At 39.9% G+C, this 18,102-nt stretch overlaps 1 protein-coding gene across 2 annotated transcripts in view; it reads right to left on the minus strand.

Annotated features, from left to right (window-relative positions):
- The window catches only part of begain (brain-enriched guanylate kinase-associated), a 54,860-nt gene that overhangs the window by 14,325 nt on the left and 22,433 nt on the right, over positions 1-18,102 (minus strand). For both annotated transcript variants that reach the window (XM_085142614.1, XM_085142615.1), the window contains 2 exons: positions 16,643-16,804; positions 11,604-11,670 (listed from right to left, as the gene is read on the minus strand). In XM_085142614.1, the coding sequence (XP_084998740.1) occupies positions 11,604-11,670; positions 16,643-16,804 (229 nt within the window). The remainder of the gene's footprint in view (positions 1-11,603; positions 11,671-16,642; positions 16,805-18,102) is intronic.

The following is an 18,102-nucleotide window of genomic DNA, read 5'->3' on the forward strand; positions in this document are numbered from 1 at the left end:
TAGAATTCAAGCCTGTTTCATTTACTACCCAATAGAACAGGAACACAGTCGCTATCATCGGCATTAAAAGGCATCTTTAATTTACGATTCTTCTAAATGATCCTTGGGTCTTCTATTGCATTTTTGCTGAAAATTATAGGAAAACAGGGCACAGAGTCTGCTTAGAGACAAAAGAGACAGAGGGCATTCTTAACTGTGCTGATATAGTCATCATTGATCTTGTGCTGTATTTTAGAGAGAAGAGGAAAATGGGGTCTTATTTTCAGAGTTCTAGCCAGCAGAATTTCAGCTGTGCACACTGATTTTTGCTATCTCCAGCAGTCATGTTCTGTTGGATACACATGGCGTTCTTATCTGTTGGTACCACACAAACAAGGAAACCGCATCAAGGAGAATTAATATGCATATTCTGACAATCTTATCTTATTGATTGACCCAGAGGAGTAGGGAAGATATTGTTTCCCACCTTAATGCATTGCACAGAATTAAAGCATCTCTTTTTGTCTTTCAAGTTTCTTCCAATCATTCACAGGAATGGTTGACCATTAGTGGTCAAGTTTAAGGGTTTGTTCAGACGTGATCTTAAATGACTCCTTTAACAAAGTTATCTCCTCTCCCAGTCGGATACGTAATGGAACAAATCAAAAACTAAACTCACAGGGCACGCTTCAATTATTGATCAGGTGAATTGAGTGCACAGTGTATAAAATGAGGAAAATGTGTTTTTCTAAGACACCCCGGTTTGTTTTATGTTTTCTGCTGGAGATTCTGTCTCTTCGCTGGGCAACAAATGAAGCCTGAGTCCCATGAGATGCAATTACTGAGGACTTCGGTTCACAGAGGAGAGCAGAAAACTCTGCTCCATTTTAAATACATCCTTATTTTAAGAGGGAAAAGGAAAGAAACAAAGTAGATTTCTAACCTCATTAAAGAGGATTTTGAAATCAAGACACCAAAGATAACCACCACCCTGCTAAAAGCAGATTCTGTATGTAGCAAACACTTATAGGTAGAAGGAGATCTAAGAAGTTGTTCAATGGATACAATTAAAGCAGAAGTAAATCTCTGGATGATCCAAATTGATTATGTTAAGATGAACTTGCCATGTGAAACAAACAATATTTATAGGAGGAAATAAGCCTCAGTTTCAGTCAGCATTTCAAAGACAAGGAGTTATTTTTAAATTATTTCCTGTAGAACTGAAAAACCACCTAGGTTGGCGTATGTGGGTAATCCATCATGATACAAATTTACTTGACTATATTTTGGAAGTGTTCCAGGTGATGTGGAGGGGGATTTGTGGGCTACACTGCTGGGAAATCAAACCTTACCTATTATAAGAAAATACAGTGTACATAGAAAAACTAAAAATCCCTCCATGCAATTTCTTCCACTTATCCAATTCAGGGTTACGTGGGGCCGGAGCCCAGAGACAACCAATCATGCTCACATTCGTACCTACAGCCAATTTAGAATCACCAATTAATTAATGTGCATTGTGCATGTCTTTGGACTGTGGGAGAAAGCTGGAATACCCGGAGAAAACATACAAAACTCCATACTCCAAACTCCAAAAATTTGAATTTGAATTTGGAATACAGAAGGCTCCAGCCAGCCGGTGGAGTCCAACCCAGCAGATTCTTGCTCTGAAGAAACCACTGTGCCACCAAATAAGTAATAAAAATGTGCTGAAAATACTTCAAAAATTCAGGACCTGTATCTTGAAACTGTGTCTGCTGAAAAATAGATGTGTTTTAGAACACAGGAGCTTTGCTAAGATGAATGAGTCTTATTCTTATCAGTTTATTTTACTGTCCATTCTGTGCTTTTCTCTTCCAGAATCAGTAGTAAATGGTGAAATGCATCAAAACGGTCTGGTTTCACTTTGATGCTGCTCTCCTACATGTAATTTTCACATTTTATTCAAGAGTTATGATTAATGGCTGCAGTGTTAATGGCACTAATTAGTGCACTGCAGATAGAGTATGGCTCTGCTCCCTGAAGGGCACAGAATAACCCATACAGACAGGTATAACACTCAGAATCGACAGGCTTTCTCAACCACCAGGACTATTATTCATCTGCTTCCTTTTACATGGTGAAATGTAATAAAATAATAATATTAATAATAGAAAGAAATCTGTCTAAATCAGGCATCTGTATGCACTGAACTTAAAAGAGATCACACTACACACCTTTTTGAAAAGTGTGACTCAATTTACACCATGAAGCACAGAAAATAACCAAGCTTAAAAACTCTGTGATAGTTAGCTGACTGACTATCAACTACGTGACACCTCACAGTCATGTTTCCTCCAGCAGATTTCTGCTAACGTCTTTGTCATGATGTTGATTAGTTATGGCATGTAGCACAAAGTTTTATTGTAGGGAAAAAAACTGCAAGGAGAGTAATTTAAAAGTCAGTACTGATAAAGTAGAATGTGCTGCCTGTGGAGATCCCAAAAGAGCGAGAAACCGTTTGTCAGCAAATAAGTTGGGGTGCAGATTGTGAAGTGCTATACAGAGTAACATAAACTGGGCTGGAAAAGGTGGAGTGGTGAGAGAAATACTGAAGTATAAGTATTAAACTAGTGGCATCAAAATATATTGTTTTAAGTACCAAAAGTAGAAGAACCCATAAGCATTACCACCTATTTTGTTTTAATGTTATACCATAATTGTCTTAATAGCTGGTCATTTTCAACTCAAGACTGATAAAACTGTGTTCCCCACTGGTCCCTTTATTAAGTACACCTTGGACCCTGTTTTCCTTCAGATGAGCTTTTTCTTCTTCATGGCATAGAGTCAACAAGGTGATGGAAACATTCATCAGAGATATTGGTCCACGGTGACACGACAGCATCATAACCTGTGATGTGAACTTCTCGTTCCACCGCATCCCGTTCAGATGACAGATGACTGTGACCTCATTGTCATGTTCAAGAAACCAGTCTGAGATTATTCAAGCCTTGTGACATGGCACGCTATCTTCTTGGAAGCAGGCATCAGATGAAAGGTACACTGTGGTCATAAAGTGGATTTTGCAATATTTGCCTCTGAGATGTAATGAAGTAGAAATATTTACAATCTGCAGTGCAGTGCAAGACTGAGGTGATAAACAATGCACTGATAGAAAGCAATTATGGTTTAATGTTTTTACCTTTAGATTACTTAGTATTTTAGTTGCTTTTACTTCCTGTAAAACTGAAGGTTTAATGCTCTGGTTGTTAACTGATCATAATAGAATGTGAATATTATTTATTTAAGTCAAACTACAACAGACCTTTTTGTTTTGGGATGACAGTTACAGATGAAGAAGATGTAATCTCTGTTAGGAGAAAGACCTCAATTTCCTGTCAGTTTGTCAACGGAGAAAAGAGAAACAAGACTTTCAGCACCATGGACAGCCCCTTAACAATTCCAGCACTATAATGCAGGATCATCCAACCAAATAAATAAAAGAAAAAGTACTCCACTTAAATAATATATATCATATAAAAACCTATATAAAAGCCTATTATCCAGTTATAAGTACTGGCAGTATTTTTGAAGTTTACATTTCTTGTAGTTATTGTTTGTTCAGTATTTAGTCTGAATTTTAAAACTTTCCTGTGTTCTGAAGTCTGAGGGATATTTTGGGTAACACAGGCAAAAGCTTACTTGACTAGCAATTGTATGCAAATATGTATTTTCTGCTTGCACCAGCACTGTCTGGGTGAGCCTCAAAGATTAATTTGAATTCCTACTAAACAGTCTAACAGCCACCTGTTAACAACTCATCTAACGCTAGGACTGTCAAAGCGATATTTCAGCAATGTCCTTCTTGATCCATGCTGGCTACAACTACTGAGCACAGCTATACCAATGTCATCACAGCCTACATCTTGCCATTTCTTCCAGGTGTTAATCACCTGCTTTGCTCTTTATGAATTAGTTTTAGTCGTCATTGTTATTCAGTTGACCTTGCCATTTCAGGCTTCTCAGAACTTTTAATTACGTGTCTGATTTGACTGGAACTGCTTTTGTCACTGCCTGCCTGGTCTGTCTTCTACAAAGGAATATATTCCCCCCTTGAAATGCCATTGCATGACATGACATCAAAAGAAATAGCAATCCCAATAGGCCCTGTCTCAGAAAAAAAAATCCCAATACTGTCTCCTGCCATGAAGACCGATTTGCTACACCAAGGCCCTCTGCTTGAAAGACAATCCCTTTGAAAAGAGTTTCACATGAGCAGAATGCATTGATGTGTGTGACTGTATGATGGAAACACACTGAAGGCATTTATGCTGTTCATGGCAGAAGTGTGACAAAGCAATAACTATTAGATCCAAACATCAGCAGTAATAGACTGCATATCACGTGGGACAGATGTTGGTGTAAGTGGCTATCTACTGAATATACAGCAATGTATTTCATGATTGCTCTGATTTATTACAGTTTTCACATCTCACTGCCCACTACCACGCATGACTAAACCCCCATTATTTGCCACAACCAATACCATTCACTGTAGCTTCTGCTTATTATAATCATTAAAAACAAATGTGTTGTTGTTTGGCTATTTCTGCATATCTACTAACATACCACTGACCACATATTAAATAGGCGTAAACACGAGATGCCTTTTTTGGGGGGACATTACAATACTGTCTAAAAGTCTTGATCCACCTCTCATTTCTTTAATGTTTGCTGAGAAAATGGAAAATAAATGCAGTGATTCATTGAAACATATTGAAATACAACATTGAAATACAGCCTCGTAATTCCATCACTTTTGACGACACACCAAGAACCACTGACTGAAATGCAGACCCAAACCATGAAATAGTCTCCACCTTGTTTTATATCTATAAAACAAGGTGGAGACTATTTCATGGTTTGGCTGTAAACACTTGAAAATACATATTGAGAATCATTTGATTAAAAAAAAAATAGGATTCATAATTTTCAGATTTCATCTGTAGGAGATAATTGTTATTTTGACAGCTTCTTCTCTTGTCCTTTCTGTTTCCTAAAGTTACTTCAAATTTTTGAAGTACACCATGAAGTACGCAGCACACCATGTTTTTGGTGTGCCTGTTTGGGTATCACCTTGTTGGTGGAAAAAGCATTATTTTATTGATGTCTTCTTTTTGTAGAGACAAATATTAAAATAGGAACAAATTCAGTGTTTATGTGCAGCCAGTATTCACAGAAAAACTTTGAATGCCCTTCAGAAAGCCTGGAAAACTAGTGCTGCAGACCACTTTTGGCTCCTTGGAAGCAAAACAGAAAGAAGAGAGGTGTGGCTCAAAACTTTCACATTACCCTTCACTTGAAGGAAAGTGAGATGTAATGACATTTAACATAAAAAGTCCTGGTCAAACATAGATCACAGAGATTTTATAGAGCTAATTAAGCTAATGAGTCTCTTCAAGTCACTGTCTTTTACAGTTAGCTAGATCAAGGAAGTCTGGATAGACTCAGGGGTTTTCTAGTGGCTTTTATGAAGTGCTTTATTGCCATGGAAGAAATGACCTCTTGATGAATGAAAACAAGCTGAAATCATTTCCAGATGCTGACAGCAAAAAGTGACAGTTTGTTTGTTGTTAACCAGCTACTGAAGTAAGTTAGAATATTTTTTCTTCTGATGTTTCCAAGGTGTATAAAATGAACTTTCAAGCTCATCATGTCAGGAATGCCAATTCTTTAAAAATCTCAGAAAATTTGAACATTTCCAAATCCAACACAACTGGATGACATTGCTTCATATGTAATTGAAGAATCTGTTACATGATCAAAAGCATCAAAGCAAGTTGATCTTACAATGAGACTCCAACAGCCTCATAACAACTGAAAGAAAATGGACAAGTTAAGTGCATGATGAAAAGCAGCTGACTATAGACATTTTTATCTCCCTATTTCATCCGCCGAGGCTCGATAACCTTGTTGCTACTTCTCTAATAATTTCACAGAATCTTCTTCTATCAGTGAGTGTGCTGCACAGACAAGCCAAATGGATCAAACCTTTGATGAGATAACAATCCAGGCTAATCAAGATACTGTAAGTCTGTCATAAGACAGGCCTTGCTGTAGAGCTGGCTCATCTTTTTCACTGATTCTGGCTTTTAAGTCCTAAAGCTGAGGCTGGGAAAATACTTGGGAAACCTCTCAACCTGATGCGATTGGACAGCTGCTGCTGAGGTGACTAGGACAGCAGTTAGCTGTAATAGTTTTCTAACAGGGTTGCAAGGCAGCTAAGACCAATTACTTTGGACATTGATTGCTCTCCCTGTCTTTGATCATGTAATTGCTTTGAGCGAGATGAGAGTGGCTCTGCTGCTGAACAGGTGTGTTGAAATCGATTACAGCAGATTTCTCATTTCTTAGACGAGAGACACAGAATGGCGAGCGTAAATGTCATCATCATTCATAAATTATCTGGTTGTATAAGATCACACTGTAGTTTATTGTTGCTATTTATTATGATCACTGCATTTGAAGATCTGAAGTCCTTGCATCTTGTATTTCTATAAAGGCTGCTGATCATGACATTTGAACACATGGGTGTGGATAATATTACACTTAGTTTAGACTGTACAGCTACAGACACAAAAAAATCTGCATTTGCATTCATACTTTCTGTTGACTGGAAGTCGGGAAACATCAAAAACAACGTCAGACAATAGCTTTATCAAGTTTCTTGACACATTCACCTGGAAACTTTAAATTGTATTTGGAGCTGAAACAAAAGTTTTGAACCACCCCCTCATTTCTTTACATTTGGCTTCCAAAATGTCAGACTTTTTTGTAAGATTTTACAGTGGTGGAGGAGTCGTTCTTCAGGATTTCTGAAGGTCTTTTAGAATTTTTATTCAGACATTGGCTACGTTATCACTCATTTTCAGTCCAGTCCTTGTACCTGACCATATTCAAACAGTAGTTATTTGTGTGTTAAATCACTGGTCTATGATCATCACAGCTTGACAGACCTAAAATATCATCATCAGTTTTACAGCCCTTGAACTGACAAAAGCAAAGACATCACCCACAGCCTGCCGTGTCACAGAAAAGTAAGATGGTTAAGTCAAGGAGCTGTGCCTTTGACTGAGCCATTTGCATTTCTTTGTAATGACAGTAGACTGACTGACTGAATGTCAAAGAACAGGGACATGTTGTTGACATTCTGCTTGTTTTCTTAAGCTATTATTTGCTAGGTGGTTTAATATATGTGTGTTTTCAGAACGTACACTTAACACTGAATGAAAGGGAACAGTTTTGAGTTAAAAAATACTTTAATTGATTTGGATAATGTGAGACAACAGGACTATATGTGGCTTGTGAATCTAATGACTAAATCTCGTGGTCTATATTTCACAGAACTGTGACTCTGCGTGTGTTTTTCTCAGGCTGAATTAATTTGCCAAACTGATGAAAAAGACAATTTCTCCAAAAATAAAATAAAGAAGAAATAAAACGGATTATCATAAAGCAACAACAATGTTATATTGTCAAATATATTGTGGCATTTCTACACCAGGGAACAATATAATAAAATTAAAAGAAACACATCTAACAGGAGTTGCACTAGACAAAAAACAAACAAACAAACCAGCAGCCCAATTGTGACCTTGTGTGTTGTTAGACAACATTATAATATTTGGACTGATCTAACTGAAAAGACAAGAAATTGTTAAGGATACAAAGCTGAAGCCTCAGGAAACAGATACTGGTAAACACATCACTTCTGCTGTCTTTCTACAACTCTAATCTATGACAGGAAGAGGAAATTCTGAAAAAACCCCAAACTATAAGTAATGGTCTCCTGGTAACAGGACTTGATGCTCTCAAGGAGGTCAAGCTTTGGGTCAAAACCTGCTTACTGCGTACATGTGTGTATACAAGTATGTGGTTGAGCTCACAAATCCCCATCACTGTCATACATCTTTTATGAGAGTCTTAGGGAGACCGCTGTGGTACTTACATACACCATTAGGATTCTGCACTTCGTGCTAATATCAATACAAACAGGCACAGCGATCAGGAAATGTGAAAGCTCAGAGGGAGAGAAAGAGAGAGGCTGAAAATGTAGTTATGCAGCCTGAAGGTCAAACAAGCCCATTTATATTTATAGCTCGAAAAAAAAAAAATGCACATCCTTTACTTAAGTCACAGTAGAAATACCAGAAAATGGACATTTATCTGCTGCAAGTTAATGTTCTGTTATTGCATTTCATTTGGTGGATTACACAGTAATTACTGATGCATTAATGTGTCAGCGGTCTTTACATGTTGCTAGTTGATGGAAAAAAACAAAAATACTCTTGATCTTTAACAGAGTGTCGTATTTTATGAATGGATAACCGTATTTAAACCTTTACTCCAACTTTCTTTTTTTATGGGTGAGCAAATATTTTACATAAACACTGGAATTACCAAAATATGTTTTTGAAAACATGAAAATATTAGGGTGAGAAGCGTTGTGAAAGGCAGGGAAGGGGAAAGCTAAGGGGAGAAAAAAATAGGGGAAAGCTACACGTGCACACACATAGTGCCTTGTCTTTGTAACCAAGGGGGGTTTTACGGAGGGAGGTGCTGTGATGTGTATTGTGTGAACTGTTTTCCCAATAAAAGGCAGCAAGCGGAGGCCGTCGTTGGGGTCATTTTGTGGTAGACACCGACGAGGCCTCCCTTGCAAGTAAATCGATCGATCGCTGACTGTCTTGTTTTCTTCATGATGAATAAGTCTCTAAACTAGCGGGGCTTGTGGAAACACAGACCCAACACCTATGTTGCAAGGGTCTGTAGTATGAAGAGTTGGACAGCACCAAGCCCCGACATGGTTCACGCCTACTGGCTGAAGACCCCAAGAACCCCAGGACCCCAAGAAGGGACCGGTCCCATCCAACTACCGCCTCAGTACTACATGGAAGCTCCTGTCAGGCATCATATTGGCTAAGATGAACAGGCACATGGGTCAATACATGAGCGGGGCACAGAAAGGGAAACACCAGCTAATGGTAGACAGAACAGTCAGCCGAGACTGCAAGACCAGGCTGACCAATCTGTGCCTGGATTGATTACAAGAAGGCCTATGACTCAATGCCCCACAGCTGGATCCTGGAATGCCTAGAATTGTACAAGATCAACAGGACCCTGAGAGCCTTCATCAGGAACTCAATGGGGATGTGGCGTACAACACTAGAGGCCAACCTCAAGCCCATAGCACAAGTCACCATCAAGTGCGGGATCTACCAAGGAGATGCTCTGTCCCCACTGCTGTTCTGCATAGGCCTGAACCCCCTCAGTGAGATCATTAACAAGACTGGCTATGGATACCGACTACGGAACGGAGCAGTTGTCAGCCACCTCCTGTACATGGATGACATCAAGCTGTATGCCAAGAGTGAACGAGACATCGATTCACTGATCCACACTACCAGGCTATACAGCAATGACATCGGGATGTCATTCGGGCTGGAGAAGTGTAGTCGGATGATAACAAAGAGAGGGAAGGTAGTCAGAACTGAGGGGATTGAATTACCAGAAGGCAACATTGCAGACATAGAGGACAGTTACAAGTACCTGGGGATCCCGCAGGCGAATGGGAACCATGAAGAGGCCACTAGAAAAGCTGCAACCACCAAGTACCTGCAGAGGGTCAGGCAAGTCCTGGGGAGTCAGCTGAACGGTAAGAACAAGATCCGGGCCATCAACACGTACGCCCTGCCCATGATCAGGTACCCTGCTGGGGTAATAGGCTGGCCAAAGGAGGAGATAGAAGCCACTGACATAAAGACAAGAAAGCTCCTTACCATGCATGGAGGGTTTCACCCCAAGTCCAGCACCCTGAGGCTGTACGCTAAGAGGAAGGAAGGAGGCCGGGGACTGGTGAGTGTCAGCACCACAGTCCAGGATGAGACAACGAACATCCAAGAATACATTGGGAAGATGGCCCCAACTCACAGCGTGCTCAGTGAATACCTCAGGCAGCAGAAACCCAAGAAAGAGGAGGGAGACGAGGAACCATCATGGAAGGACAGGCCCCTGCACGGTATGTACCACCGGCAGATAGAGGAGGTGGCTGATATCCAGAAATCCTACCAGTGGCTGGACAAAGCTGGACTGAAAGATAGCACAGAGGCACTAATTATGGCAGCACAAGATCTGAGTACAAGATCCATAGAGGCTGGGGTCTATCACACCAGGCAAGACCCCAGGTGCAGGCTGTGTAAAGATGCCCCTGAGACAATCCAGCACATAACAGCAGGGTGCAAGATGCTAGCAGGCAGGGCATACATGGAACGCCATAACCAAGTGGCCGGCATAGTGTACAGGAACATCTGTGCCGAGTATAACCTGGAAGTCCCGAGGTCAAAATGGGAGATGCCCTCAAGGGTGATGGAGAATGACCGAGCTAAGTTCCTGTGGGACTTCCAGATACAGACGGACAAAATGGTGGTGGCTAACCAACTGAACATAGTGGTGGTAGACAAACAGAAGAAGACGGCCGTAGTGATCGATGTAGCGGTTCCGAATGACAGCAACATCAGGAAGAAGGAACACGAGAAGCTGGAGAAATACCAAGGGCTCAGAGAAGAGCTCGAGAGGATGTGGAGGGTGAAGGTATCGGTGGTCCCCGTGGTAATCGGAGCACTAGGTGCGGTGACTCCCAAGCTAGGCGAGTGGCTCCAGCAGATCCCGGGAACAACATCGGAGATCTCTGTCCAGAAGAGCGCAGTCCTGGGAACAGCTAAGATACTGCGCAGGACCCTCAAGCTCCCAGGCCTCTGGTAGAGGACCCGAGCTTGAAGGATAAACCGCCCACAGGGGCGTGCTGGGTGTTTATATATATATATATATATATATATATATACGGGTACATGTGAACATGGTAATCACACTCAGGTGCCAAGACCAGAACAACTGAGATCATTTGGAGGATATGGCCTCGGTCCAGTTCCATATGAAATCCAGAGGAATATGTTTATGGTGAAAGCATAAAGCGTATTACAAAGCAACTCTGACATAGCCAAATATAGAACATTTCCCATTTTTTCACGATTTATTGTTAATTTCTATTTATTATCTGTTTTTCTATTAGGATACAGTTTCTCTTTTTAAACGTTTATTTATTTGCACTTTATTTGTGTTTCGTTACAGCAGCATTTCTTTATCATGTAGAAAAAACGGAGACGTACTGCTGAACCAGCACTTCTTTTTCTCATACCAAATGGAATTAAATGTGCAGTTAAACATCTTTACACTGACAGAAAGGGGAGTTTCGCTTGTTCGGCCCACTTGAGATCAAAGCGAGCTGTATGTGGCCCATGATGTAAAATTAATTTGATGTGTTCGGCTTACCAAATAACTTTTCATAACTGTACAGACTGTGAAATGACATGGTTTTAATGTCCATATGGAAAACATCAAGAACACTGTGATGTTTTCCAACACAATAAAGAATACCTTCCACCATGATTTACAAAACAAAATACAATTTTAGTGGCGCTTGTACTATATGTAACCTTATGTAACTGGATGCTTCAGTGTCAGTGAAAGATACAGTTACGGAAGGTTTTAAAAAAAAACTTGCACAAACTTCAGCAGGGGATTCTTACCGCCCTGTGCATCTTGTCCTCCAAATCCTGGTTGATCCTCTGAAGAGCTGCATAGCTACTCTGGATCCTGCAAAAAACGAACGGAGAAGTTAACGCACTTAAAAATGCACACTGCACAATATGACGAGTAAAGAGTGTTTTACTGTTCGTAAACCAAAATAAGCAACGGCGATCTGCACATAAATTTAGAGGAATAAAAAATTTACAACATCAGTGCGATGACAGAAAGTCTCAGATGGGATTTGCAGGATATCTTAAGTTCTTATTTAGACTTAAGGATCACTGTGGTTATAAATCTGCTGAACTAAAACACCACAAAAAGGGCTAATGATATGTTTAAGTGCAACACCAGGGGAATCTAACACATAAAAAGTGGGCACAAAAAACTTTTACATCTATAAATATTATATGAAAAGAATAAGGAAGCATGACTATGACTTTATAGTTAAATACCACATAAGTTTCTTCCTCCCTTTTAAATTCTGTTTCTTAATTTTGTGTAGTTTTTATCATTTTGTTCTTTTCCCTTACTGATAATATTAGTATTTATTATCGGTTTTGCTCTTAAGTAGACCATTGCATTGGCTTAATGCTTAATGTAACATGCCCCTGACTTTATATTTGTTAACTTATTCCTCTTATTTTATCGTGTCACCTCTCAGCTCTGTATTACATTTTCCCATTAGCTCTCAGGCCAAAGAGAGTGTTGATAAACTAGCATTTATGGCTCCATTAAGCAGACAGATTTGGAGACTGTGGGCAGTAGAGATCAGAAGCAAAGACAGATCATAAAACAAAGGTCTGAAAGAGATTTGACAAGCTAAAGAGGGAGCATAAATGGGAATGACTGAGTAGAGCTGACAGAGAGTGGGTCACACCATAGTGAATAAATAACTGTAGTAAAACTTGCCATAATAAGGGAACACTGAGCACTGTTACTCATATTGAAGGTGCATGAACAAACTGAGCTTTGTTATGAAGTAAAATTGTGTAACTTGCAAAATATGACTGGCATGCATTGTATCAGGAGTGTTGAAGGACTTCAGGCCACCTAGGCACAGTTTATCAAGACATTTAAGTTTATCAAAGTACCACCTAAGTCACTGGAGGGGTCGTCAGTGTCGCCTACGGGCTCCCCCATGGCTGGCTGCCAGAGCTCTGGCTCTGCGACTGGTTCCCAGAAATAACTTGACTACGTTGACATCTGCCCTGGAGCTTGCGTTGTGGGGGAGCTAGCCCCCATGCTAGCCCCCAACTGTTGCATCTGTTGGTACCCAGTGGACAGGCCTGTCCTTGGGACTATGTTTTCTGGTCTATTTTGATCTCTCCATCTGGACATGATTTCTCCCCAGTGCTTCCTAGTTTAGTTATTTGCCTTTTTAGCACTTGTTTTTTTTGGTTTAATTAGTTTTCTTTCATGTCCAGTCTGTCTTAGTACTATCTCTGTTCCCAGTATGTAGTTGGTCCCTTGTCTTGTATTTCTTGAGCTAAGTGTCTGACACACGCTGTGCCCCCTTCCTCATGTGTCAATTCCATTGAATTCAGTCAATTCATGTGTATATTATCGTTGTTTACTTAATTCTCTTCCTGTTTCCTAAATAAATGGCTCATCTTTACTTAACTTCTATTTGCCTATGCATGTCTGCACTTGGGTTTCCACATTTCTTGAATCCCGACACACATACAGTATGATATGCCAGCTCCTCAGATCATGACACATTCACTTTACTTTAATGATTAATATTCACTATTTGAATAAGTAAACCTTTTGATTTTTTTATATTTCAGCTGCATTTTACTCACTTTTATAGGTTCATGTTCAACACCTCATCAGGTACACTGCAATAAAATGTTTATTAAACTAACAAACACTAAAACTAAGGTTTTTATTTCCTCTGCATTTTTTATTTAATTTGAGTTAATTTTCCCAGTTCACAAAATTGCTAGTTTTTTCAAAAGTCTTATTTAAAATTTTAATTAGTTATTTAATTAAAATATTTTTTTTACATATCAAGTTTTAGTTTTTAGTTTACTTTCCATTAAATACAATAACCTTATATCAGATGCTTTAGAAAAGGCTCATTCTGAATCAATACTGGCTTTTGTACACTAATTTTCTAATGTATTTTTTCTATTTTTATTCTTTTCTAATATAGCTCTACTTCACATTTTTCTTCCTGTGCCTTGTGCTGCTGTAACAAGTGGATTTCCCCAGTGTGGCATTAAATAAAGTCTGTGTCTATGTCATGAAGGTTTGGACTCATCCAATATGGACTTAATTACTATAATGATGGATAGGCAGTGTTGGGGAGTAACGGAATATATGTACCGGCATTACGTATTTAAAATACAAAATATGTTTATATTAAGACTGGACTGTACACTGTGTTTGTGTTTTCCTCCGAAACAATAAGTTCCGTTGGAGCAGTCTTTCAACGCCTCTCTCTGTCTCACGCTAGCAAAATTGACCCAGACAACAAAGTAAAGCTAGTTTTCGCGTACGAGCCCGACACAAACCCGACGTATTAGCCAGAGGTCCCTTTCCTACGGTTCGGAGCCGCGGACCTGTTTTATAAGTGAGGATGTACTGGCAGATTGCTGCACAATCAACAGCACTGTGATGCATTGTACTGGACTGCTGTAGTTAAGAGAGAGCTTACCTTCACCTATGGTCATGAGCCCTTGGTAACAACCAAAAGAATGCAATCATAAAGCAAGTCAAGATGCTTTCTAGGGGTGGGTTTTTATAATCGATTTATCGATTAAAATCGATTCTGGCTTGGATAACGTAAAATCGATTCATTAAAATCCTGAATCGATTTTTTAATATAAATTTATTTTGCCCGAAATGCCAGAATCTCAGGTGAAATCTCACAAAATTTCAACCACCACCAAACAGCTAAGACAGTAAATGAGAGAAGCAACACTGATTCTGCACAAAGACTTAAACACACAGCGCAACCCGCGCATCAGAATCAGTTAGATGTAGCCTTTCTCACAGTCGGGGCTGAAAGCCGACAGCTCGCTGATTCTGATCTGTTGGCGGGTCCGCGCTTTGTGTTCACGCCCTTTATGCACTGATTCTAACGCTGTTAGTTTAATGTCTCTCCAAACAATATTGACCGAACCAGCAGCAAAAGAAGATCCAAACTATGCTTCACATACACATCGTCATGTATTCATTCTTACTTTTACTGTTTTGCTTTGACCACGATGCACAGCTCTCTCTCTCTCTCTCTCTCTCTCTCTCTCCGTCTAAAAATCCGTTTTTTGCATTATTCGCTTGCTTGTTACGCACAAGTCTACCGTTGTTTACAGCGCTGTCGGCCGACGTTTTTTTTTTTCTTGTTTTATATACTTCCGAAAATTAATTTCTGCCGTTCAATACTGAACAAATGTAGACTTTTTAAAATTATGCAAAATGCAAACCGCTTAGCCGTGTCTCTAAACCGCTGTAACTTCAGAGGTAATGTTCATGTGTTGATTAATGGTTTTCTTTTGTTTTTGATGTACTGCAGAATATTTTTATAAAATCCCAGGCCAGGAAAATCGCCTTCATGTTTTTCTGTTTTATCTTCAGCTACTTTGACACAAAGGCATCTGCTGTGAGGCTTACACCTTTAGTGTAATAAAGTCTAGAACGTGTCAGCTTCCTTTTTATAGATACAAAAATATGTAAATGTACTGATCTGAATTATAATATTTCTGACTGTCAAAATTTCCCAGATTCAAATCGAATTGAATCGAATCGAATTGAATTAAATCGAATTGTGGATCGAATCGATTCGGGACCTTGTGAATCGGAATTGAATTGATTCTAGAAATCAGTGACGATACCCAGCCCTAATGCTTTCCCTCTGTATGGTGTCTGAGTTCAGTCTTAGCAATATGGTAAGGAACTGGATAATCCTGGAGTACTAAGTCCCTATTCGTGTTGTTACGGTATTTGTTTGGAGGTTTTCCAGGTTCTCCCATACCTGCTGAAGAACTCCCATTCCACAGCATCCCGAAGGTACTCTATTGGACTGAGATCTGGTGACTGTGCAAGTCATTTAGATGCAATGAACTCACTGTCATGTTCAAGAAACCAATTTGAGATAATCTGAGCTTTGTGAAATTGTATATTATCCTGCTGGAAGCAGCCATCAGAAGATGGATACACTGTGGTCATAAAGTGGTGGTAATAAAGCTGTGGTGTTTAAATAATGGTTATGAGAATACTGTGGGGGCCCAAAGTGTGCCAGGAAAATATTCCAGACACCATTACCCCACCATCAGCATGAACTGTTGACACAAAGTAGGATGGATCGATGTGTTTATGCTGTTTATCCCAAATTCTAAACCCACTCTTTGAATGTTGCAGTACTCAAGACTCATCAGACTCCGCAACACTTTTCCAGTGTTCTCTTGTCCAGTTTTGTTGAGCAGGGTGAATTGCAGTCTCAGTTTCCTGTTGTTGCCTGATAGGAATGGCGCCTTGAGTAGTGTAGTCTTATGCTGCTGTAGCCAATCCGCTTCAGTCTTTAGCATTCAGAGCTGCTTATCTTCATACCTTGGTTGTTACTAGTGGTTATTTGAGTTACTGTTGCTTTCCTATCAGCTCAAAGCTATTTGGCCATTTCATTCAGACTTCTTGCAGATGTTCTGAATACCCTGCTTAGCCTGTTGCCGCTACCACCTAACTAAAAAGCAGAAGAGGATGACGGGGTGGTGTTCAAACCACCTGTGAGAAGTCTTTTAAAATACTGGAAAAGACCCAGATAATTGACTGTCAAAGAATTAAAAAGCAACAGAAATGTATAAAAGTGAAAACTGTAAATATGTAGACTCAATATGATTTATCTAAACCGTATTCATTTTCTCAATAAAACTTAGTACTGTTTAAAGACACCGTTAAATTCAGTCTTCTGTCTTAGGATGCTTCCTAAGTCCTAAAAATTGCCCTTCTTAAGCTAAAACCAGGAAATGAAAGTTGTGCCACAAAATGCATGAATAAAAAGGCAGCCATCTCATAAAGCCATGCACACGAGCACACACACCTGCGCAGCTTCTCTGTAAATTTCTCCAGTTCCTCCTGGGCCCGGCGCAGCTCTGTCTCGAGGTACTGCCGAGTGGAGTCAAACTCAGTTTCCACCATCTCTAGTTTGTGGGTGGTGTACGACAGGCGCTTACGTAGGTCATCCTTGTGGTCGTGAAATGAGCTGAACAGATAGGAGAGAGCGTTTAGAGAAAAGGAAAGAAGAAGTCACACAATAGTGGTGCACTTTTATTTCTGTCAGTTTGTCAGATTCAACAAGCCAAGCACAGAATGCTAGAGAAAACAGAGACAAGCTGAAAAGGCATTATGTGTTAGTGTGAGAGGGAGGGAAAAGGGTGAAGTGTAGCTGGAGTGTAATTCAGTTTGGGGTCAGAGAGGTCCCAGGCAGGGGGATAGCAGGGAGGCCGATGGGGAGGAGTAGATGGATGGAGGAGGACTACTAATCATTTCCCATTCACAAAAAAGGAGTAGAACTGGGAAAGGAGCTCCCATCGGTGTAATGGTGAATTCTTATGACACCCTCCACCCCCTTCACCATAAAATGTGTGAAAGAATAGAAAAAGATTTTTGCCCCTGGACTTGAACCACTGGTGATTCATAGAAGAAGGGGCGAAAATACAGAATGAAACACAACTTTGTGTACGAGAAGGCTTTAAAAGAACGATGGCATGAGAGAGAATGAGAGGCCAAAGGAGCACTGTTTCAACACCATCCCTGTCAACAACACCAGGCAGGAAGAAATACTTTGGTTGTGTGTTTGATGCAGTTTTGCGCATTAACAATGAAAACACACTGACAGGACTGACTGTGGGAATGGATATGGTAGTGGAAGGCTATAAAGATTGGGAGCAGGAGCCATGTGCGCTCTGGGGGATTTAGCATTGTGCCAAACTGATGGATACTTGGCTCATGGAGAGGTTTGATGGCTCGGCCTAACCATCCAGCAGGCGCAATGACAGCATCTTCCAAGTTCACCTCAGTTCTAAGCCTCAAGCTAATCTGACACTAAAGTTGGAGTGTCCATAGTAACTTAGAGGCTATGCCATGTAAATGGGTGGTGCAATAGGCTAACCTTCACGTCTGTGTCCTCAGTTGAGAATCTGCACTAATTAAGCCTTTATAAAGTCATAAGAGGTAATCTTATATGCATGGGACCTCGTGCTAGGTACTGTGAACGTTTATATATATATATATATATATATATATATATATATATATATATATATATATATATATATATATATATATATCATATGCTAAACCGAGGTCAGCAAAGGTCTGAGAATTGCATTTTGAGCTGGAGTTAGTAACATGTTTAAAACCAGTTTAAAATCTTTCAGCACATTTTAAAGGAACTGGTCTAAGGCCTCCTGGGTACTTTGTCTTCATGATATTGAGCCCATCACAAAGGCCAATCACACTTCTCTTTAATTTCTGTAGACACATTTGGCAAAATACAAG

This window comes from Neolamprologus multifasciatus, chromosome 19, assembly GCF_963576455.1.
Source record: "Neolamprologus multifasciatus chromosome 19, fNeoMul1.2, whole genome shotgun sequence".
Taxonomy (NCBI): Eukaryota; Metazoa; Chordata; class Actinopteri; order Cichliformes; family Cichlidae; genus Neolamprologus; species Neolamprologus multifasciatus.